This window comes from Moschus berezovskii, chromosome 18, assembly GCF_049115385.1.
Source record: "Moschus berezovskii isolate FMDL1 chromosome 18, NW_MosBer_1.0, whole genome shotgun sequence".
Lineage (NCBI taxonomy): Eukaryota > Metazoa > Chordata > Mammalia > Artiodactyla > Moschidae > Moschus > Moschus berezovskii.
Genome location: NC_142477.1, coordinates 58,284,783 through 58,309,798, shown reverse-complemented (window position 1 = coordinate 58,309,798; position 25,016 = coordinate 58,284,783). Strand labels below are relative to the sequence as shown.

General features: G+C 37.8%; 1 protein-coding gene across 10 annotated transcripts in view; it reads left to right on the top strand.

Moving 5' to 3' along the window:
• PDE4D (phosphodiesterase 4D) overlaps positions 1–25,016 on the top strand; it is a 1,698,276-nt gene that overhangs the window by 588,840 nt on the left and 1,084,420 nt on the right. For 9 of the 10 annotated variants that reach the window (XM_088827708.1, XM_088827710.1, XM_088827709.1 and 6 more), the window contains one exon: positions 22,036–22,265. In XM_088827708.1, coding sequence (XP_088683834.1) covers positions 22,036–22,265 — 230 coding nt within the window. Of the gene's footprint in view, positions 1–22,035; positions 22,266–25,016 lie in introns of those variants that run through there. The other variant, XM_088827713.1, reaches the window with a different exon arrangement.

The window sequence follows — 25,016 nt, the reverse complement described above, 5'->3', positions numbered from 1 at the left end:
CTATATTTGTGCAGCCATGTGTTAGGTGCTTATTAAATATTTGCATATTTCATGCTGAGAGATAATCAACGGTAGAATCATGGTCTACTTGTCACTACTGTAGGAAAAATCATTAGGTATACCTGTGGAAGATCATGGAATAAGGGAAACATTGAACTAGATGGTATTTAAAGTCACTTCCAACCCTGAGGGGCTTCCCAGGTAGTGCTAGTGGTAAAGAACCTGCCTGCCAATGCAAGAGACATAAGAGACGCGAGTTTGATCCCTGGGTCAGGAAGATTCCCTGAAGGAGGGCATGGTAACCCACTCCAGTATACTTGCCTGGAGAATCCCATAGACAGAGGAGCCTGGCGGGTCCACAGGTTGCAAGACTCAGACAATTGAAGTGACTTAGCATGCATGCTCACCAGCCATGAGAGTCTATCAGGCAAGTGACATGAAATGAGATTATTTATTTGATATCAAATATGAAACATGGTAAATGTAAAGTAGAATCTGTTTGATAAAGAGTTTGAAAGGCAGAACTTGAGCCAATTATTTATGGTAAGGATAAGAAAATGATTTACTGGATATTTTAATTAAAATAACCAATTATGTAAGGTTTCTCTAATGTTTGACTGTATTTTATGTCCATATTGATGTCTGTGTTTACTCTGCTTTTCAGCTGTTAATTATTCCTATGTGATGAAAATACTCTTTTATCCCTTATATTTGTAATCTCATTTATAAAATCCGTGTTGCCTTGAGGTTTGGAGTGATTTGTTATTTCATCTTTCAAGGAAGCCAATAAATCAAGCCACCAGGGGCTGATTTCAATTTTCATTGTTTGGGGTGGTTACTGAAAGTGATGTTCTGAAAAATCGTCTTATAACTAACCTAGAAAATAATATTTGGAGCCCAAAGAGTGGTAAGGAAACAAAATTAAGTAACCAGTTTTCAAATAACTTGTTGGAAAAATTCTTGTACTTTCTCTTGTGAAGCTCTAGCAATTTTAATATTCTTAAAATCAAGAAAAAAGAAATTGCTTTATAATTTTGAAGGAGAGGCATTTAAAACACTGATTTTGAATGCCAGGGGTGAATGAATTTAGAATGCAATCCTGAGGGGGGTGGGTGTAGGCAAACTGTGAAAGCTTATTAAATTCTGGGAAACTTCCAGTTTATATGAAGGGGATATGTTAAGTGATTTTTGCTATATGATATTGATAAATGATGACATTTTCCTCTGAGTATTTAGCTCATGACAAAGAAAAGCAACATCTAATTGTATAAAGGTTAGTGGATACAGTTAGGAGTGAGATTAGATACATGAATCATCATTTTTACAGTGCGGATAATGAACAAAGGGAGAATTCCTGTCATAGAGTGATATGCAAAACCTTAGAATCCTATGCCATTGTCATCATCATTATTGTCATCATGTGTTGAATATATGCATCTACTATCTCTGAGGAATACCTTAGTAATTTATGAATTAGTTTTAATTAGTTTTTACAGCTTCCTCGTAGGACGTGGTGAACATACAGCTTTAACCCTAGTGCCAGAGCCAGCTTTATGTGAAATGGTGATATAAGCACTATTTTATTTCAGCAATTCTTCTGCTTCCTGGCATCCCCTCCTCTTTGTACAGCACAGCATCTTATTTTTCCTTCCTTGATTTAAAGGAGAAAATCCTTGAGTCTTTATATTTTTAAAATGTATAGTAGAAAATTTCAACATGTGCAGAAGTAGAGAGAAGAGGAAACACACAGCCTAAGGGCTCACTGGAAAAGACTCTGATGCTGGGAGGGATTGGGGGCGGGAGGAGAAGGGGACAACAGAGAATGAGATGGCTGGATGGCACCACCGACTCGATGGACATGAGTTTGAGTGAACTCCGGGAGTTGGTGATGGACAGGGAGGCCTGGAGTGCTGCGAATCATGGGGTCGCAAAGAGTCGGACACGACTGAGCGACTGAACTGAACTGAACTGAAGGACTCATCACCAAGCCTCAACAGTTGACGATTCTTGTTTTGTCTGTATCCCCACCCACATTTCGCCCTACTAGGATTGTTGTGAAGCCAATCCAATATATAATATTACTTTATTTGTAGGCATTTTCATATGTGTCTAAAAATAGACTTCTAAAAAATTACCTCAGTGATAGTAAAAACACCTGCACATTTTCCTGATAATTTCTTAATTTCAAATATCTCTGATTTTTAATTGTTTTTTAAAAAATTTGCGTTTGAAATGAGCTCCAAAGTATTAGATGGAAATTATTGCGTGTCTTAATTCTCTTTCAGACTATAAATTTCTCTCTTCTCTCTCTCTCTGTAATTACTTTGTTGACAAAACTGGGTCATATATGTCATAGTTTCTCACCAATTTAATTTTGCTGCTTTCATCCCTATGGCATAGTTCAATGTAATCCTCATCCCCTGAGTTTTCTAAAATCTAAAGGTTGATAAATGACTTACATTTCATTATTTGGAAAGAATAAATAAATACATTGTGAAATGTAGTTTTTTCTCAAGTTTTCATTTGCTAAAGATATGGAACAGTAAATGTAATTATTTTCAGTGCTTTTGTTGTTTTACCATGTCTAATTCTGTCTTCATAGTCTCAAACTCTTCCCCTTAGACATCTTGATTTTATCCTTTCCTTTACCTACTCCTACTTCCCCCGCTCTCTTTGAACCTTTTCCCTCCCATTTACTTGCATTTCTTGCTAGTATTGTGAGTGGAGGGAGGTGAGGAACAGAATATCTATAACAGGATACAAAGGATTGAACAGGGATAGATGGTAAGTCAGGGGAGTAAGTGGTCATATCTTTTGTCTCAGAATGCAGTGGCATTCACTAGCCAGTTCTGTGGTTTCAAATTGTGCATTATGTATAATTAGATATCAATGCAGTGATTTAGATAACTGTGAGATAACAACTTAAAGATAATCATTGTATTTCCTTCTAGTCTGTTAGCAGTGTGTGTGTACAAGTGTGTATTACACATTTTGAGAACATTCTGGGTATATACTATTGGTTTCTGCTTTTTCCATTTGACAGAATGCTGTCTAAATTTCTTTAATAAATTCTTTTTGGAGCTTATATACATAGATTAAGATTTGAATATATACATATATTTCTAGGATCATTTCCTTTAGCTGGATGATCTTTGGTTATCTCAAAGTTTTCACCCTAAACTGTGTTACAAGTAACATCCTTATTCAAACTGTGAAGCAGCATTGCTGACAACCTTAGGTTAATTTCCAGAAACATGGTATTACCAGGTTAAAAGACATGAATGGTTTTTAAGACTTTTAATGCACACTGTAAAGTGACTTTCAAGAAAGTTTCTTTCATCTTTTATTTTTCTATTAGGTCATATAAACACTTGATTAATCAGAGTATTATTATCATTAAAAATTGTCAAGATAATGGATCAAAATGGGGACATAATGATTTCATGGGTATTTATTTTTACTAGAAGGGAGACTCGACTTTGTGAATTATTGTTTATGTTCTAAGCTAACTTTTCCATTGAGAGAAGAGTGTTTTCCTTACTAATTTGTGAGAGAATTTACATATTAAGGATATAGTGACCATTTGACATACCAGGTGCTAAAAAATTTTTTTAGTTTATAGTCTATATCATTTGAAATATTTTTATAAATAACAAATTCTAATATCTAAAAAATACATTTCATTTGTGATTTCTTCCATTGTTGTTATGCTTATAAATACTTCTCCACCCCAAGATCAATTAAATGATTACTTATGTTTTATTTTATGGCTTAATTTTTACTTATAGCTGATTCACATTGTTGTACAGCAGAAAGTAACACATTATAAAGCAATTATTCTCCAGTTAAAAATAAATAAATAGAATTTTAAGAACATAACATAAAATTTGCCACCTCAATGGCAATTTTTAAGTGCATAATACAATATGTTAAGTATATGCACTATACCACAGGTCTCTAGAATGTTTTATTTTGCAAAGCTGAAACTCTATACCCACTGAACAACAAATCCTCTTCACCTTCCCCCTAATCCCTGGCAATCACCACTCTAGTCTCTATTTAAGAGTTTGACTAGTTGTTGTTTGGTCACTAAGTTGTGTCCAACTCTTTGCGACCCCATGGATCACAGCACGTCAGGCTCCTCTGTCTTCCACTATCTTCCAGAGTTTGCTTAGATTCATGTCAGTTGAGTTGGTGATGCTATTTAACCATCTCACCCTCTGCCACCTGCTTCTCCTGCCTTCAACCTTTCCCAGCAACAGCGTCTTTTCCAATGAGTTGGCTCTTTGCATTAGGTGGCCAAAGTATTGGAGCTTCCAATACTTTCATCAGTTCTTCCATCAGACTACATCAGCATTAGACTACTTGAGATACCTCCTAAAAGTGAAATTATTCAGTGTTTGACATTTTATAACTGACTTATTTCACTTAGCATAATATCACAATTCATCCATGTAACATTTGACAAGATATTCTGTTTTAAAAGGCTGAATAGAATTCCATTTTATGTATAAATCACATCTTCTTTATCCATTAATCTGTTGATGGACATTTGATTTGCTTGCATCTCTTGGCTATTGTGAATAGTGCTGATTTGAACACTTGTGTGCTAGTATCTTCTTGAGACTTTGTTTTCAGTTCCTTTGGCTATATACCAAGAAGTGGGATTGCTGCAGGCCTGGAGAACCATGCATTCAGGAGGGCTGTGTGCAGGTGGTAACAGACCAGTTATATGCCTTATGAAAGTAGTCAGGAGACAAAACTGTAGGTTTGCTTCTCCATTCTGATACCATGAGTTAATGAGAGCAAGGTTTAGGGGGTCTTAGTGTGCTAATGGGCTTCCCAGGTGGCTCAGTGGGTCAAGAAACTGCCTACAATGCAGGCAACACCAAAGATATAGGTTCAGATCCTAGGTTGGGAAGATCCCCTAGAGAAGAGCACGACAAACCACTCCAGTATTCTTGCTTGGAGAATCCCATGGACAGAGGAACCTGGCGGGCTACAGTCCATAGGTTGCAAAGAGTCAGACACAACTGAAGTGACTGAGCATAACACAAGATTTGCTGAATAATATGATATTCCTATTTATATTTTTTTGAGTAAACTCCATACTATTTTTCAAAGCAGTCACACCATTTTACAATCTCACCAACAGTTCATAAGGGTTCCAAAAAAGCCATGAGTTGGACTTTTTTTCCCCATTTGAACCAAACTGTGCTATCTTGGGAGATGGGCTCTCATAGCTGAGATGAAATGACTTCTTATTCATTTAATGTGACTGGTCTTGGCTTTGAGATTGCTTAGGATACTACAAGTTCTTAACTGGTTTCTCAAGTCATGAAGGCTTTTAGGACAATATTTTGTTGTTAGTTTCTCTGTGGGGGGACAAGTTCTGGAGCTTGCTGTTCTGCTATCTTGCTAATGTCACAATGTGGGTTACTTTTTATACTTAGTATTTTTAATATTTAACATTTTTATTCTCTCTTACATGGTCTACATGGATCTGTTTCCCCAACACTTAAATAATTGTTCCTCCCCCATTAGTTGATAGGGTTTCAATGAATGCATATTAAGTTCTTATATTAGAAATATTTAAGGGAATTCTGTATTGTTTCACTGATTTTTTTTTGGTTATTTGCAAGTGCCAAATTATTTTTGTTATGTGATTTCAAAGTACAATTTTAAATGTAGTAGGGAAAGATCATCCTCATTTTTTTTTATTTTAAAAATATTCTTTTCATTACCATCTCATTTTTTTTCTTTTAATTGAAGGCCTTTTCATACCATTAAAAGAAAAAAAATAGTACTTTTTGCAATGACATTATATCTAGAAAATAATTGCGAGGAATATCAGGGCTTCTCCGGTAAAGAAATCACTTGTCAGTGGTAAAGAATCCACCTGCCAATGCAGGAGACACAGGTTTGATACCTGGGTCAGGAAGATCCCCTGGAGGATAAAATGGCAACCCACTCTAGTGTTCTTGCCTGGAAAAATCCCATGGACAGAGGAGCCTGGTGGGATGGAGTCCATGAGGTTGAAAAGAGTTGGACATGACTGAGCAACTGAACAGCAATAACAATTAGGCATGATTATATGAGTCTTGGGGAATTTATTTAGATTTCTTAATACAGGCATACTTCTGTATATTGTGCTTCACTTTATTGCACTTTGCATACTGCGTTTTCCCTTTTTACAATTTAAAGTTTGTTGTAACCCTGCATTGAACACGACTACAGGTGCTATTTTTCCAACAGCATTTGCTAACTTCATGTGTCTGTATAACATTTTAGTAATTCTTTCAATATTTCAAAATTTTAAATTATTAGTTGTTTCATAATAGTGATCTTTGTTGTTATTACTATAGTTCACTGAAGATGTAGATGATAGCAGTTTTTAGCAGTAAAGTATTTTTAAATTAAGCTATGTACATTTTTTAGACATAAAGCTATTGCATACTTCATAGACTACAGTGTAGTGTAAACATAACTTTATGTGCTCTGGAAAGCTGAAAATTCAGGTGACTCACTTTGTTAGAATATTTACTTTATTGCAGTAGTCTGGAAATGAACCTGAAACATCTCCAAGATATGCCTATATAAGTTCTACTCATTTTTTTAAAGCTTATTTCTACCCTCCCCCTTTTTCCTTTTTTAAAAAAATAAATATGACTTTTTCCATTATAGTTTTAACAGTCGCTCTTGATTTTATAAAGGAAACTTAAACATTTTATTTTATAACTGAACAAATTTACTTTGACTAAAGGATTTTCAATAAAGAGTTTTCTGTTAATTTGAGGGGGATTTAATGCACTAAGCCAGGTTTTAATTTAAAAATTATAATTTCTTCATCTTTCCCATCGTTCTATGCCTCTTGTTTCTGAATTTGTCATCATTTCTTGCAAAGTGTGGGCAATCTTGCATTTGGGTTACAACTGTGAGCTTTAGTATCAGGGAAACCTGGTCTGAAAACCTGGCTTTACCATTTACTAACAGTGTTACTCTAACCTCCCTAAAGTGGGAGTTAAGTGGCAAACTGACCTCTCTCTCTCTTTTTTTTTTTAATTTTTTAAAGCAAGATATTTGCTTTACAATATTGTGTTTCTGCTGTACATCAACATGAATCAACCACAGTTTTGCATATGTCCACTCTTTCTTGAACCTTCTTCCCATCTCCCACCCCATCCCACCCCTCTAGGTTGTCACAGAGCACTGGGTTGAGCTCCTGTGTCACACAGCAAATTCTCACCGCTATCTATTTTACATCGGGTAGTGTGTATGTTTCCATGCTACTCTCCCAATTCATCCCACCGTCTCCCTCCCACATTGTGTCCACAAGTCTGTTCTCTATGTCTGCACCTCTACTGCTGCCCTGCAAATGTGTTCATCAGTATCATCTTTATAGATTCCATACACATGCATTAATATATAACATTTGTCTCTCTCTTTCTGACTTACTTTACCTGTACAGTAGGCTCTAGGTTCATCCAGCTCATTAGGACTGATGCAAATGCATTCTTTTTTAAAGCTGAGTAAGATTCCATTGCGTGTACATATATATGCCACAGTTTCTGTATCCTTTCATCCTTTCATCTGTCAATGGACATCTAAGTTGCTTCCATGTCCCAGCTACAGTAAACAGTGCCTCAGTGAACATTGGGGTACATGTGTCTTTTTCAATTATGGTTTTCTCAGGGTATACGCCCAGTAGTGGGGTTGTTGGGTTATATGCTAATTCTATTTTTACTTTTCTATAGCAACTAGCCTCTCTAAGCCTCATTTTCCAAATCTGTAAAATGAAAACACTAACAGTCCTTCAGGCAGTTTTGTTTTGTTTTTTTAAATGTGGATCAAATAGTTACCTATATAGAACATACACCAATATTCTATATTGTAAATTATAATTATAAATATTATTAATGAGCCTAAATACAAGAGGATTTGGGGAACATTCTTATATTATTCCTTAGTTTAATAAGAATAAATGATATGTTTCACCATTGACTATAACATTGAGTATATTATATAAGCATTCTTTTGATCCATAGACGGTTTATCAATGAAATTCTTAATAGTTATTTGAACAAAACCAAGGGTGAAAGTTCTGCTGGCTCCTTCCATGCGAAGAGAAAATTTGCCATTACTTTGTCTCCCCTTTCTTCCTATATCTCAGTCTCTATTATTTTATTCTACAGACCCATTTTATTATTAAATTTACACTTTATCAAAAGTGATGGCTTTATTTTTGTTTTCATGTTTATAAGTATATTTTTATTAATGTTGGTATTTAAGTATAACTTGAAGACAATAGATCTTTGTGCTCCCCTTTATTTTGTGATTTGGTACCTGATTACTCATATGAGATATTTTTCAAAACAGGCAAAGAATATGAGAATTTTTCCAGGCTTTAAATTTTTTTATTAATTTATTTTTTAATTTAGCCCCTTTTTCTAGAAAGACATAATTTTCAGGGGACAGAAAAACAATGTTAGTTTCTTTTATGCTGTTGTATTTCTATTACTGTGTGTATCATTGCAAAGTAAACAATTGATAGACATCATGTTATTCTTCAACTTTTTTTTCTTTTCTCTGCCAACCAAATAAAATCTGCTTCATTTTTCAAGGTCACTCAGGAAAGATACAATGCTATTTACAGAAGGTTAAGTGAATCCTAGAGTTTCAGACAGACTTTCTTCTTGATGAGAATATATAGTAGAATATTACCGAATGAAAAATTTTAGGAACTTTTAGAGAACTTTTTAGATGTTCTGATGACAGAATTATAGGAAATGGATTTAGAAAGACTTCAGTGATTTCTGTCTCTTCTAATCAGCTTGAAACCTCAGCCTGTATTTGGATTATGCTCTGTGGATATGTGAGAGCTATCTGCTATCTTTGTGTTAACCTGGGGTGGAAATTTTCATTTTCATACAGAATTCATTTTTGCAAGAGTGCCTTTTCTATATTGGTGTCACAAATGGGTGTGTTAGCTTAGTACAATGCCATTTTAAAGATTAAAACAGCTTAAATGTTTATCTTTATTGCCTTGACTATGAGTTTTCTACAAGACTATTTGAGCAACCTTAGTGTTGGATTTTAAGATTATATATATATTTAAGATAATATATATATTATAAGTAATGAGGTAAGAGGAAAATATTGGACATAATCCTGGGGTATCTTAAGATAGATTTTCAATTATTGCTCTAGTGTATTGTGAACAATTCATGGAGGTATAACAGAATTTGTGTGTATGTATATGTGTGTGTCTGTGTGTATATATATATAGGAGACATGATATATACACATATATAGATATGTATATGTCTGCTGTTGTATATAATTCTTTTAGATTGTGAATGGAATCTTCAACTCATTTCAACATAATTTATTAAATTGTATCCTTGTTCCTAAAGAGTTGCTTCAGTTTTCAAAAATTGCCTTGTTTATACTACAAATTCACACACAGGGAAACTACTTTTCAGAGTCACTTGGGGAACTAATTAGACAGGGGCAAGGAATATAACATTGGAAGTTATAAAAAACCAACCTTCAGCTTATTCTGTCTGAAAATTCATGCGATATTTAACGTGCTGACTTCCGCAGTGCTCTGCATGGATTAGATACTCTGGAAGACCTGAATGCCTGAAATCTTTCATTCTTAATTTTTAAAATTAGGTGAAAATGCCTATCATAATGAATCTAGATTTTAAAGGAGTTCTAAACATGGGGATAGAGTAAAGCAACTGAGTGGCTCAAGTTCTGAAATTTTGAAAGAAATTCCTTGTTATGGGCTCCAGTCTCAACCTAACTTATATTAGTAAATAAGTGTTAGTCACTCAGTCAAGTGCAAGACTCTTTGTGATCCCATCGACTGACTGTAACCCACCAGGCTTCTCTGTCCATGGAATTCTCCAGGCAAGAATACTGGAGTGAGTTGCCATTTCCTTCTCCAGGGGAACTGCCTAACCCAGGGATCCAACCTGGGTCGCCTTCATGGCAGGCAGATTTTTTACCATCTGAGTCACCGGGAAAGCCCTTATATTAGTAGTTACAAGCAAAACATTACTAGTAATACCAATGTCTAATACTATTTCTCCATATCCTGATTTCTTAAAGTTGAGAAAATGGAGTCAAGTTTGTCTGTTTTCTTTATTCAGGGCTTCTACCAGATTTATTTTGCATATGTTTTGTCCCAGGTACTGTTGTATGCTGGAGGTAAAAAAAAAAAAAAATTGTTATGGCGTGTTCCTGTCCTTCCAGACATATCCAAGCTAACAAAGGGAATGACACATAAGTGGATCATTTCACTACAACTTGTAGACTGACTTTGGTTCCAAAATAAAAGGCAAAATTTATTTGTATTCATTGTTTTGGACAGTGTTTTCAATATGTATGTGTTGGAAGAGGTCATTGAGAGAACATGATTACCAGCTGGCCCGCATGAGCTGAACCCAGGCAATTGGGAGCTCCTTATCCTGTCCCCTGGAGAAGGAAATGGCAACCCACTCCAGTATTCTTGCCTGGAGAATCTCATGGACAGAGGAGCCTAGTGGGCTACAGTCCATGGTTTGCAAGAGTCAGACCCGACATAGTGACTAAACCGCCGCCACCACCCTATTCCCAGTCAGTGAAATATTCTACCCACCACTTTACTAATAGGATCCATTTTCATGGATGCAGACTTGAGAGGGCAATGTGTTATTGAGATCATTTGGACAATATGAGTAACTGAACTCAGTTAAGGCCTCTCTATAAACTTTTATGATTCTGGCAGCAGGCGCGAAGATCTACTTGCCTTGTGGCCAAAGTAAGCTCCCTTCCTTATTAAATCTGTCACCTACTGATCTGGAGTGGTGTGCTTCTTTCTTTGGCCTCTCCTTGCCCTCATGTACAGGAAGCAGTTTCACATTTCACCTGGGAAGCTCCTGAGATTTCAAACCAGCAGTATGTAGGGTGAGGATTGAAATGGTTGAGGATAACATCTTGGACAGTGTCTAGATTCAAGAGCCACTTCATAGAGGATCCGGCAATGAGATCAAACAGAACCAATTGGAGATCTAGACAGGACCCACAAAGAAATGCCAGATTTATGAAGTTTTCTCTTTTGGCTGATATCACTTCTGGCTAGCATCTTATTTCCCTCACAAAAAGTATTCACCCTTCCAATGGACTCCTAAAGAGCCCTAAGTCCCTGTTAACAGTTCTTACCACACATTGGTGATGATCTGTTTATCTTCCACCCCACATGAATAATGAATACCTGAGGAAAAGGAAGTGTCTAATTCATCTGTATTTCTAGCACCCCACACACATTTGCAAGGTAGTAGATACTCAATAAATGTTTAATTAAGGGATTACTCAGAAGGGAATAAGGTCATGATGAAGATAACTTAAAGAGTATATATTCTATATATACATATATTCTCTCTCTCTCTCTCTCTCTCTATATATATATATATATAGAATTTAGCACTAGCAAGGAGAACCCAAATTTTAGTGGCTTTCCATGGTGGAAAATTATCTGTGGCTCACGTAGCCCAAATTAAGTGTTCTTGATTGGCAAGTAGCTCTCCTCTGAACAGTGACCTAGAAACCATGATTTCTCCTATCTTTTTTCTTCACCATCTTCAGTATACAATAAGGAGTTTCAGAGGAGAAGAGCAATGACAGACTGTACTCACAGTTTTTAGGGGCCAGGTGTGAAAATGGCACATTTCCTTGGCCTCTAATCCTTTGTATATGAGGTAACATCAGTGATGGACTTACAGCTACCTGCAAGGGAGTCTAGAAATGTGCCAGCTAGAGCCCAGAGAGAAATGTCCTCTCGTACAATGCCAATGAATATATACATATTTTAAAACATTTTCTTTATAGAAAATTTCATACATACATAAAATATACATAAATGAAACAAATATCAAAAAACTAAGATTATTGGAAAACACAGCAATTTATTTATCACCAGTTATATGTATGTCAATGAACTGTGGAAAATTCTGAAAGAGATGGGAATACCAGACCACCTGGCCTGCCTCTTGAGAAACCTGTATGCAGGTCAGGAAGCTACAGTTAAAACTGGACATGGAACAACAGACTGGTTCCAAATAGGAAAAGGAGTGTGTCAAGGTTGTATATTGTCACCCTGCTTATTTAACTTACATGCAGAGTACATCATGAGGAACGCTGGGCTGGCAGAAGCACAAGCTGGAATCAAGATTGCTGGAAGAAATATCAATAACCTCAGATATGCAGATGACACCACCCTTATGGCAGAAAGTGGAGAGGAGCTAAAAAGCCTCTTGATGAAAGTGAAAGAGGAGAGTGAAAAGGTTGGCTTGAAGCTCAACAGTCAGAAAACAAATATCATGGCATCTGGTCCCATCACTTCATGGGAAATAGATGGGAAAACAGTGGAAACAGTGTCAGACTTTATTTCTGGGGGCTCCAAAATCACTGCGGATGCTGATTGCAGCCATGAAATTAAAAGACGCTTACTCCTTGGAAGGAAAGTTAGGACCAACCTAGATAGCATATTAAAAAGCAGAGACATTACTTTGCCAACCAAAGTCCATCTAGTCAAGGCTATGGTTTTTCCCGTGGTCATGTATGGATATGAGAGTTGGACTGTGAAGAAAGCTGATTGCTGAAGAATTGATGCTTTTGAACTGTGGTGCTGGAGAAGACTCTTGAGAGTCCCTTGGACTGCAAGGAGATCCAACCAGTCCATTCTAAAGGAGATCAACCCTGGGTGTTCATTGGAAGGACTGATACTAAAGCTGAAACTCCAATACTTTGGCCACCTCATGCAACGAGTTGACTCACTGGAAAAGACTCTGATGCTGGGAGGGATTGGGGGCGAGAGGAGACGGGGATGACAGAGAATGAGATGGCTGGATGGCATCACCGACTCGATGGACATGAGTTTGAGTGAACTCCGGGAGTTGGTGATGGACAGGGAGGCCTGGCGTGCTGTGGTTCATGGGGTCGCAAAGAGTCGGACATGACTGAGCAGCTGAACTGAACTGAACTGATATGTGTGTCCCTGAACTAAAACTCCTGTTAAGTGGTTTGCAATCTACTTGAAGAGAGGAAAAGAGGAGAACAAAGAATTTAATTAAATATCTTTCATAGAAACTGAAGAAAACAATAATAATGATTCCAACAACAGCAACAATTTTAGCACTTACTTATTCATTGTAACTCTTAATCATTGAGGAATTATTTTCTTTAGATATATCTTTCAGAAAGGTACTTGTCCTAACAGTGAAAAGAATTAAAGTTATTTTTCCGTCAACTATTCCAAATAAATTTGTTAGTTACCAAAGAAAATTTCATTTTATTACAAATTAGCAAATTTGCATTAAACTCATTCAAATATGTTTTTTCTTTTGATATTGTATGTCTTTAAGCTGAATAGAAGATATTTTGAGTCCCATCAATAGAAAATTTCCCATCATTAGAAAATTCAATGTAGTTTCCTTTCGTTATTATACTTTTCAACTCAAAATAGCACATTTTTTCTAGGGAATATAGAAACTAGTCATGTGCAAAGTGGGCTTCCCTGGTGGCTCAGACGGTAAAGTGTCCGCCTGTAATGCAGGAGACCCAGGTTGCATCCCTGGGTCGGGAAGATACCCTGAAGAAGGAAATGGCAACCCACTCTAGTACTCTTGCCTGGAAACTCCCATGGACAGAGGAGCCTGGTGGGCTACAGTCCATGGGGTCACAAAGAGTCGGACACGACTGAGCCATTTCACTTTCACTCTCTTTCACTTTCAATGAGCAAAGTATGAAAACAGCCACCAATACCATCACCCAGTGAGAGCCATTGTAAAAACTGGGATATATCTAAAGTTTTCATTACTATAATATGTGTTTGTGCTTGTTTTTGTTTTACAAAAATGAGATCACAGTGTTTGTTTTTTGCACTCATCATTATATGATGAATGTAATTATATATTCTGCATTATTTTAGCACTCATCGTATTTAAAAATACGATGTATCAAATGTTTTATTAAGTCAGTCCCTCAGTAGGACAATTAGATTATATCCAGTTCTTCTTTATCATAAATAAGCTTCAGTGAACATCTTTGTTATTCAATATCTGCCAAGCAGTCTTATTGGACAATGTCTAAAATGTCAAAACCATTAGTTCCCATATTTAAGTATACATGAGAACCATAGTTCCTGGATCTTCCCTGTAGCTGAGACAATAAAAGAATCTGCTTGCAATGCAGGAGACTGGGTTTGATTCCTGGGTTGGACAGATCCTCTGGAGAAGGCAATGGCAACCCACTCCAGTATTCTTGCCTAGAGAATCCCATAGACAGAGGAGCCTGGTGGGCTAGAGCCTGCGGGATTGCAGAAAGTCTGACACGACTGAGCGACTACCACTACTAAGAACCATAGTGGAGACAGACTCCCAGGCCCTAATCATGGAGATTCTGACTAGGCTGCTCTGGAAGAAGGCCTTGGAGTCTGAATTTTAGGAAGTACCTTCTGTGATTCTCATGCAGGAAACTTAAGCATCACTTTTTGAGAAATGATGACTTAGAAATGTTGCAAATGCTATCTTTTCCCTCAACCTCTTGCAAAAAATGTCATTTTCCTACAATTTTTGTTGTTCAGTCACTAAGTCGTGTCCGACTCTGTGACCCCACGAACTGCAGCACATCAGGTTCCCCATCCTTCACTGTCTCCTGGAGTTTGCTCAGATTCACAGCCATGCAGTCAGTGACACCATCCAACCATATCATCCTCTGCTGCCTCCTTTTCCTTTAGCCTTGAATCTTTGCCAGCATTAGGATCTTTTCCAATGTGTCAGCTCTTTGCATCAGGGGGCTAAAGTATTGGAGCTTCAGCTTCAGCATCAGTCATAACATAAAATATATGTTGTCCTGGTGATCATGTTCATATTTCTTTCCAAAATAAGGCCATTTAACCTCCTGCTTTCTACCAGGTAAAGTTCTATTTATTTTTTTAAATATCACTGATACACACTGATCTGGAAATTTTTTAAAGCTACTTGTTATGATGATTTTAAATAGAAATCTTAACATATAGACAGCTACAGCTTTATCATTTTTATTATCAAGATAAAAATATTACACTCTCTTTTTAACAGGGCTTTTTGCCTCAAAAGTAGTTACCTCTTGAGGTGGTTTTACCTAGTAGATAATGTCATAAATCTTAAGTCTTTTATCACACAACTTGGATTATAGAAAACATTCCTACAGTTGTGATGCTATCTTTATAAAAAGATAGTAACTTTGGCCAGCTACATACAGCATTTAGCTCTGCTCAACTCATCTTTTGTTCATCTTTTCCATGTTTATCCCAAAGAAGGGTATCTACGTACTTAAGTCATTAACTTCTCTTGAGAAATATGTGAGGCACACTGTGACCTGTTAGCAGTCCCAGAGTGTGGCTGCAGTTTTCAGTTCTGTCCTTAGACAAACACACAGAACTTCATAAACACCCAGAGGCTCACTTTCTCAACCAAAAGCTAAGAATGATACATAGGCACTTGTGTTTTCTCTTTACTTTATGTATTTTCCATCTCACTGAACATTGATTTTTGCCACTGGCTGTTATAAAATCAGTGTATTTCAGAACTGAAAGTAGCCGTAAGGTTCATTTTGTACAGCCTCTTGATTGTATGTCTAAGGAAGCTAAGGCTCAAAAAGGTTAAATGATTTAACACCGCATAAGTAATTAGTGACAGAGTCAGGCCTAGAGTGTCTGTCTCCTGACTTAATCAACAAGGATTCTCACTAATTTTCAGTGTTTATATAGGACTGTTTTGATCTCAGTTCTGTTGATTTTTTGTTTGTTTGTTTGTTTTGTTGATTTTTTTTTTAAAGAAAATGTGAGGCATATTGAATTATGGTAGAATACCCACCAGAGATACTTGGAGGGCTCAAACAAAACCTTGTGTGCACCAGGACCCAGAAACCCCGCGGAGACTGAGCCAGACCTGCCTTCAGTGTTTGAGTGTCTCCTGCGGAGGTGCGGGTCAGCAGTGGCTGTCGCAGGGGCAGGGGCTCTGGGTGCAACAGACCTGGATCACACAGCGTGTGGCCTAAGTCCTCTTGGAGGAGGTTGCCATTAACCCCACCACAGAGCTGCTGAGCAGACCACCCACAAACTGCAGAACAATTATACCAAATAAATTCTCACACTGTTAAGAAAGTTCTAGGACCTATAACAGATTTCCCAACCTTGGGATCTGGCAAAGAGACTGACAACCCCCAGGGAATTCGACTTTGGAGGCCAGTGGGATTTGATTACAGAACTTACACAGGTCTGGGGAAACAGACTCTTTGTCACGTGGAGGGCACAAACAAAACCTTGTGCACACCAGGACCCAGGAGAAAGGAGCAGGCTCCACAAGAGACCGACCCAGACCTGCCTGTGAGTGTCCAGGAGTCTCCAGCAGAGGCGTGAGTCAGTGGTGGCCTGCTGCAGGGTCAGGGGCACTGAGTACGGCAGTGGGTGCATGAGATCTTTTGAAGGAGGTCCCCATTGTCTTCATCACCACCTCCACAGTCGGTCTTAGGTTAAACAACAGGGAGGGGACACAGCCCCGCCCATCGACAGAAAATTAGATTGAACTTTTACTGAGCATGGCCCATAGATGGTAATCCGAGTCCATGCCCAGACCAGGAATGCTAAAGAAGCTGAAGTTGAACAGCTCTGTGAAGACCGACAAGACTTTGTAGAACTAACACCCAAAAAAGATGCCCTTTTCATAAAGGGGACTGGAATGAAAAAGTAGGAAACAAAAAGATACCTGGAGTGTCAGGCAAACCTGGCCTTGGAGCACAGAATGAAGCAGGGCAAAGGCTAATAGAGTTTTGCCAAGAGAACACTCTAGTCATAGTAAACAACCTCTTCCAACAACACAAGAGAAGACTCTACACATGGACATCACCAGATGGTCAACACCAAAATCAGATTGCTTATATTCTTTGCAGCCATAGGTGGAGAAGCTCTGTACAGTCAGCAAAAAGAAGACCGGGAGTTGACTGTGGCTCAGGTCATGAACTCCTAATTGCCAAATTCAGACTTAAATTGAAGAAAGTAGGGAAAATCACTAGACCATTCAGGTGTGACCTAAATCAAATCCCTCACAATTATACAGCGGAAGTGAGAAATAGATTAAAGGGACTAGATCAGATAGATGGAGTGCCTGATGAACTATGAATGGGAGTTTGTGATATTGTACAGGAGGCAGGGATCAAGATGATCCCCAAGAAAAATAAATGCGAAAAAGCAAAATGGCTGTCTGAGGAGGTCTTACAATTTCTGTGAAAAAAAGAAAAGCAAAAAGCAAAGGAGAAAATGAAAGATATACTCATCTGAATGCAGATTTCCAAAGAATAGCAAGGAGAGATAAGAAAGCCTTCCTCAGTGATAGAGGAAAACAATAGAATGGGAAAGATGAACAATCTCTTCAAGAAAATTAGAGATACCAAGGGAACATTTCATGTAAAGACGGGCTCAATAAAGGACAGAAATGGTATGGACCTAACGGAAGCAGAAGACATTAAGAAGGGGTGACAAAAATACAGAGAATTATGCAAAAAAGATCATGACCCACATAATCACGATAGTGTGATCACTCACTTGAAGCCAGACATCCTGGAATGTAAAGTCAAGTGGGCCTTAGGAAGCATCACTACGAACAAAGCTAGTGGAGGTGATGGAATTCCAGTTTAGCTATTTCAAATCTTGAAAGATGATGCTGTGAAAGTGCTGCACTCAATATGCCAGCAAATTTGGAAAACTCAGCAGTGGCCACAGGACTGGAAAATTTCAGTCTTCATTCCAATCCCAAAGAAAGGCAATGCCAAAGAATGCTCAAACTACTACACAATTACACTCATCTCACACGCTAGCAAAGTCATGCTCAAAATTCTCCAAGCCAAATTTCAGCAATATGTGAACCGTGAATTTCTAGATGTTCAAGCTGGTTTTAGAAAAGGCAGAGGAACCAGAGATAAAATTGCCAACATCCAGCAGATCATAGGTAAAGCAAGAGAATTCCAGAAAAACATATATTTCTGCTTTATTGACTATGCCAAAGACTTTGTGGATCACCACAAACTGTGGAAAATTCTGAAAGAGATGGGAATACCAGACCACCTTACCTGCCTCCTGAGAAATCTGTATGCAGGTCAAGAAGCAACAGTTAGAACTGGACATGGAACAACAGACTGGTTCCAAATCGGGAAAGGAGTACGCCAAGGCTGTATATTGTCACCCTGCTTATTTAACTTATATGCAGAGTACATCATGAGAAATTCTGGACTGGATGAAGCACAAGCTGGAATCAAGATTGCCAGGAGAAATATCAATAACCTCAGATATGCAGATGACATCACCCTTATGGCAGAAAGCGAAAAAGAGCTAAAGGGTCTCTTGATGAAAGTGGAGAGTGAAACAGTTGGCTTAAAACTCAGCATTCAAAAAACTAAGATCATGGCATCCAGTCCCATCAATTCATGGCAAATAGATGGAGAAACAATGGAAACAGTGAGAGACTTTTTTGGCGGGGGGGGGGCTCCAAAATCACTGCAGATGGTGACTGTAGCCTTGGAATTAAAAGATACTTGCTCCTTGGAACAAAAGCTATGACAAACCTAGACAGCATATTAAAAAGCAAAGACATTACTTTGCCAACAAATATCCGTCTAGTCGAATCTGTGGTTTTTCCGGTCATCATGTATGGATGTGAGTGTTGGACTATAGAGAAAGCTTAACACCAAAAAATTGATGTTTTTAAATGGTGGAGTTGGAGAAGACTCTTGAGAGACCCTTGGACTGCAAGGAGATCAAACCATCCTAAAGAAAATCAGTCCTGAACATTCATTGGAAGGACTGATGCTGAAGCTGAAACTCCTATACTTCGGCCACCTGATAGGAAGAACTGACCTATTGGAAAAGATCCTGATACTGTGAAAGATTAAAGGCAGGAGAAGGGGACAACAGAGGATGAGATGGTTGGATGGCATCACCAACTTGATGAACGTGAGTTTGAGTAAGCTCTGAGAGTTGGTGATGGACAGGGAAGTCTGTTGTGCTGCAGTCCAGGGATTTGCAAAGAGTTGTACACGACTGAGCAATGGAATTGAACTGAGCATATGTTCTATTCCTTTCTATAATTATGTCCTTGCCAGGGACCATCCTTTTTAGAGATAGTACAGAATAGTTTTTATTAGTTTCAAATTTAACTTAAAAAGATTTGGGTTTGGATATTGACTTGTAGGGTAATTTTTCATCCTAGTTTTCTTGGGACTGACTTTCCCTGAACATGGGACTTGCAATCCTTAAAGCAGTAAGTCCCAGGGAAACTGGACCATTGACTACCCAACTAACCATGTGGCTGTGAGACCATGGCCTGTTATGTTACAAGTCTCTCTTTTTATATGTGTGAAATGGGAAAAGTAATGGAACCTAACTCATAGGAGTTCAGTGATAATTAAATGAGATAGTATATGAGATATATAGATATATGAGATAGATACAAAACACGGCACTCACTATGTAAACCAAGCACCTGATAAGGATTCAATAAAAGCCATTATTATTAAAACTTTTCCAATTTTATTGCAATATAATTGACATACAGCAATATAAAAATTTAAGGTGTACATCATAATGATTTGACTTAAAACTATCATAAAATGATGTCCCCAATTTTATTCAACATTCATCATCTCACATAGATACAAAAAGAAAAAGGAAAAAAAAATGCTTTTTTCCATGTGATGAGAACTTCTAGGATTTACTTTCTTAATAACTCGCATTTAGGACATCCCTGGTGGCTCAATGATTCATCTTCCAAAGCAGGGAATGTGGGTTCAATCCCTGGTCAGAGAGCTTAGATCCCACATGCCTCATGGCCAAAAACCCAAAACATAAAAAACAGAAACAATATTGTAACAAGTTCAATTAAGAGTTTAAAAAATGGTCCACATTAAAAAAAATTCTTTGAAAATAGCTTTCATATATATCATCCAGCAATTTTAACCATAGTCATCACACTATATATTACATCCCAAGTATGATACATTTATTTCATAACTGGAAGCTTATACTTTTTGACCACTTTCATTCAATCTCTCCTCCCCCACCCTTATTTCTGGTAACTACAAATCTGATCTGATGAGTTTAGGGATTTTTTAAGATACCTGTGTGAGTGAGGTCATACAAGGCTTATTTTTCTCTGTCTGACTTACTTCACTTAGCATAATGCCCTCAAGATCCACGCATGTTGTCTCAAGTGGCAGGACTTCCTGCTTTTTAAAACCATTATTATTGTTGTTGTTTCACAAAGCAAGTAGATTCCTCAAAGCACTAATTCTCAGAATCTAGATCTTCATATCTAGGATTTGAAATAAATGAACTTTATGTTTTGCTTTGACGTCTTCTTTACCTTCCAGGTGACTTCTTTTCTCGTTGTATTTATCCGTGAAACAGTAAAACATATGGCTGAATAGAATCCACCATTGCATGTCCTTTCACATCTTTCAGGATATAGATCAGAACAAGACAAATTTTCTGTTGGGAAAACAGTATGGATGAATGAAGAATCAAAGGCAGTATAGTGCTATGAAAAGATAAAGGGAGTTAGCCTAGATTATAATAATGACAACCGCTATTTTGTTGAGTGTAAACTCTAGGCCGTATATTAGTGATCGTATCCTTTCTATCTCTGCTCCACTCAGTGATCCTCAGAAGTAAATACTATTCTCCTCCTCGGTGTTCAAATGGAGAACCAATCTTAGTGAGCTTAAGTTGTTAGCCCAAAGACAGTGGTGGGTAGGCCTAAAGGTTCATTTGGCTTTTTCTGTAAGATGTTATGGAAAAACCCAAATGAACCTTTTGGTCAACCCAATAGTAGTGAGAAGTGCAACAGAGATTCTAAGCCAGGTCTGAACTTTCCAAAGTAAATGCACTTTTAACTTATAACCCTTATAACCAGGGTAATTTTGCAGGAAGTATTTTGCTCCTCTGGGCTAGTTTCTTCACCTGTACAACTCAGAAGGAAAGGAAATTGCCATTGATGATTGCTTATCACACTGCACATAATGAGCTATGCATGTTACATGCATCAGCTCATTTAATAATTGTGAATAAATATTACTTCCATTTTTTGCGGGTATTGGGGAGAATGGGTGGGTCTTCATCCTCTTCCAACTTCTGACAGAGAGTCACTCTTACCAATGGAAACATGTCTTAGCAAAGGGCAATTCCTGCTTGGTTTTCAGAGCCCCTTCTTTCCAAGTTTCAGGAAATAGCCAGCTTTAAAAAACATATGCCAAATAGAAATGTTCTAAGGAGCCAAATTCTGCTCCCCTACACACCAGCCATTCCAAGGGAGAGACCCTGCAAAGCTCCCTGCCCAGAGTTTGTAGTCATTCGCCAAAGCCCTCCCCTGAAACACTACCTTGGGCTCCTAAAGACCAAAGAGGATGTGGTAGGCAGTTTACTCAGAGAAGGCAATGGCAAGCCACTCCAGTACTCTTGCCTAGAAAATCCCATGGATGGAGGAGCCTGGTGAGCTGCAGTCTGTGGGGTCGCTAAGGGTCGGACACGACTGAGCGACTTCACTTTCAATTTTCACTTTCACACATTGGAGAAGGAAATGGCAACCCACTCCAGTGTTTTTGCCTGGAGAATCCCAGGGACGGGGGAGCCTGGTGGGCTTCCGTCTATGGGGTCACACAGAGTCGGACACGACTGAAGTGACTTGGCAGCAGCAGCAGGCAGTTTACTTCATATTGGTAACAAATGTTTTGATTTACCCTTGATTTCATAGAACTCATGCCCAAAGCTCATGAATTCTATTATTGGAAATGTCGGTTAACTATAACAACTGTCTTTCACCAAATATTAATCTATTAATCTCATTGCTTTCTAGTGAACATTTTTCATGTATACATTTCCCTCAGTTTCTTTCTCCAAAAGTGTAATGATACATTCTGGGACCTTTTGGATCACTGTACTTTCTGGAACTTTTGCCTTAGGCCTCTGAGGAAACACTGCACTCCAGTCATGAAGAGGAAGACCCTTTGAAAGGAATGGAACCCTATCTCGTAAGGAGACTTTCTTGCCGCAACATCCAGCTTCCCCCTCTCGCCTTCAGACAGTTGGAACAAGCAGACTTGAAGAGTGAATCAGAGAACCTTCAGAGGCCAACCAGCCTCCCCTTGAAGATTCTACCCCTGATTGCTATCACTTCCGCCGACTCCAGTGGGTGAGTGACCTTGGGTGATATTGCCCCATTTTCTATTTTAAACGATGATTGTTATCTGGGATTTCCTGAGTTTTGTGGCTCATTGCTTGTTTTGAGTCAAAGGGAAATGGGGTTGCTAGAGTCGAGAGAAAATCTGGTAGTTTTTCTCAGGTAATATTGTAGTCTCTACAAGAGGAGACACTTTAATCAAATTATTTTACAAGGAGTATTTGAAAAAGTATTGATGAATGCAAATGAGTATCTGGGGAAAGGGACTTGGGCTTGGAAATTAATACTGGTCACAGGTGATTAAATAGAAATATTTCTTAACAAATGAGAATAATGGACAAATTAACATGTAGGTATACATATCTGAGAATAGTAGGCGATGTTCACTGATGCAAAATGAATTTGGAATCAAGAATAGATTGTACTATAATTAGAATCAAAGGAAATACACAACTATGGTCATGAGCCAAGTAATTTGGCCTTTGACATTTTCAGGTCTTGCTTACTAGAATACTGTTTCAGTTCCCAGCATAAGGAATTTTATTCTGCATTAAGATGTATAGAAGAATGAGTGAGGCCTCCGATTTCTAATGTAGCATTTGCATTTCTTATTTTACTAGGTATTTGTGTTTTTATTCTTTTTCTGCTGTTTACAGTGGGGTTTTTACCCTTTAATAGCAATTACCAGGTTAAATGTTGTCAAAGAAAGTGAGAATTGTGGACACATCCATTATCTGATTTTGGGGGCCAGCTGCATTTTGAGAGGAAGAGGAAACTAGTGGTCCACACTAGAACAGATGCTTGAGCATTTATAAGGCTGACATGAACAGAGCAATTTGCTGGAATGCAAATGTGATTCTTCCTCATTGTCTGCCAAGTTCAAGACATGTCTAGAGAAGGGACCTTTTGGCTTTTCCTAAAAGTTGTTGGAAAAGTGGTGGTCAGAAAAAATGTCAGCAGTAACTATCATCTAAGATATTGAATTTAGCTGTTTGAATTGTTGCAGACCAATTCAAAGCACCTATGTTATTAAAAAGTATGAGGAAATCACTACTAGATAAATAAGACAACACATTCTTAACTTGAAGCAAGAAGAAGGAAATACATATGTGATTTTTTTTTTTCTGGATGAACTGTGTGTATAAAGAAGACTGTACACCTATCCATCAGACACATTAAAGCAGGTAGGAATTTTATATGGCAGCTTGATCTGAGCATTCTTTGAAAAATACTGTCTCAGAAATCCAATTTCCCGTTTGGCATCAGCACTGCTTCACTCGTGTAGAGGGTAGGATTCACCTGCCAGGTGTGTAAGGATCACTAAGTCCACTCCTGTGTTCAGTAATTTGCTAGTAGAGCTCGAAAAATTCAGTAAATAGTTGTATTCATGCCTGGGATTTATTAGAGCAAAAGAATACAAAGAAAAATCAGCAAAGAGCAAGGCATGTTGGGCAACATCTGGAGGAAAGCAGAAACAAGTTTTCAGGAGTTCCATCTCCCAGTGGATTCAGAAGGATGTACTTAATTCCTCTAGTAATGACTTGTGACAACACATGTGACATGTGTTCACGAGAGAAGCCTTCTATCAGCGAAGCCTATTAGAGGCTCAGTGCTTATATGAGATATCTAGGAGTCAAACTCACAGAAACGGAGGTTGCCAGGGACTGGTGGAAGGGGAAATGAGGAATTGCTAATCAACGGGTAAAGCAGTGTCAATTACAAGATGAATAAGCTCCCAAGATCTGCTGTACAACATTGTGGCTGCAGTTGACAACACCATACTGTGCACTTAAAATTCTGTCCGGAGGGGAGATCTCATGTTAAACGTTCTTACTACAAAAAAAAAAAGTTTAAAAACAAAAAAATAAAAGATAGACTCAGTACCCAGTTTTTATTGGGGGTTGGTCACTGAGTCTACCCTCTTCGTAGTATGTGCCTAAATTCCAGATTCCTAGAAGGAAAGCAGTTGTTCAGCATAAACCATGTTTTTTATGCAACCAGTTTAGGCACTGAGCCATATTACCAGTTAGGGAATGGTGGGAACCCTCCTGAAATCCAAGTTCCCAGATGCCAGCTAAGGGCCAATCTTTCCAACAGGCTTTTCTAATGATAACAGTTGCTGGCCTAATGTAAATTCTTTTCTGCACAGCAGGTTTATCTTAGAATCATTAGCTTGATTTCTCTACCTTTGAGGAAGAAGGGATTATAGCTATAATTAAAATTAAAATGAACTAATTTAAGCCTATGATGTATTCAATTAACTTTGGCTTAAAAAAATTTGCTGGCTAAACATGACTTCTCTCTTGAAGCTGGTGTTATATCATGTGCCCTTAAAAGAAAACAATGTGGTATATTTAATATGGCTCTGTGTAGTTGGGCATGTGTATAATTAAAAATCTCAGGTTAAAGCTAAGCTTACTTAATTAAATTTGAATTTGTTGATAAACGCAAATAGCCTCCAAGTGCCAAAAGACTTGGGGTCCAGAATTGTCTCTATGATAGTACTTTTGTTGGTTCAAAGCTTGTTTCCTTTTTAATAAAAGAGCTAAGATTCAAGTATAAGCAAAACAGTACTTACCATTTACAAACATATTCAACATTTTGGAGGAAATAATTTGTCCTTTAGAAAAATGAAACAAGTGACTCGTCAGCACCAGAAGGCAGCCAGGAGAAATCATGGATGAGAGTGGACAGAAACAAAGCCTAGGGATGTACTAAAGGAATTCTGTTATCTTGTGAAGCAAATTTTCTGGAATATCTAAA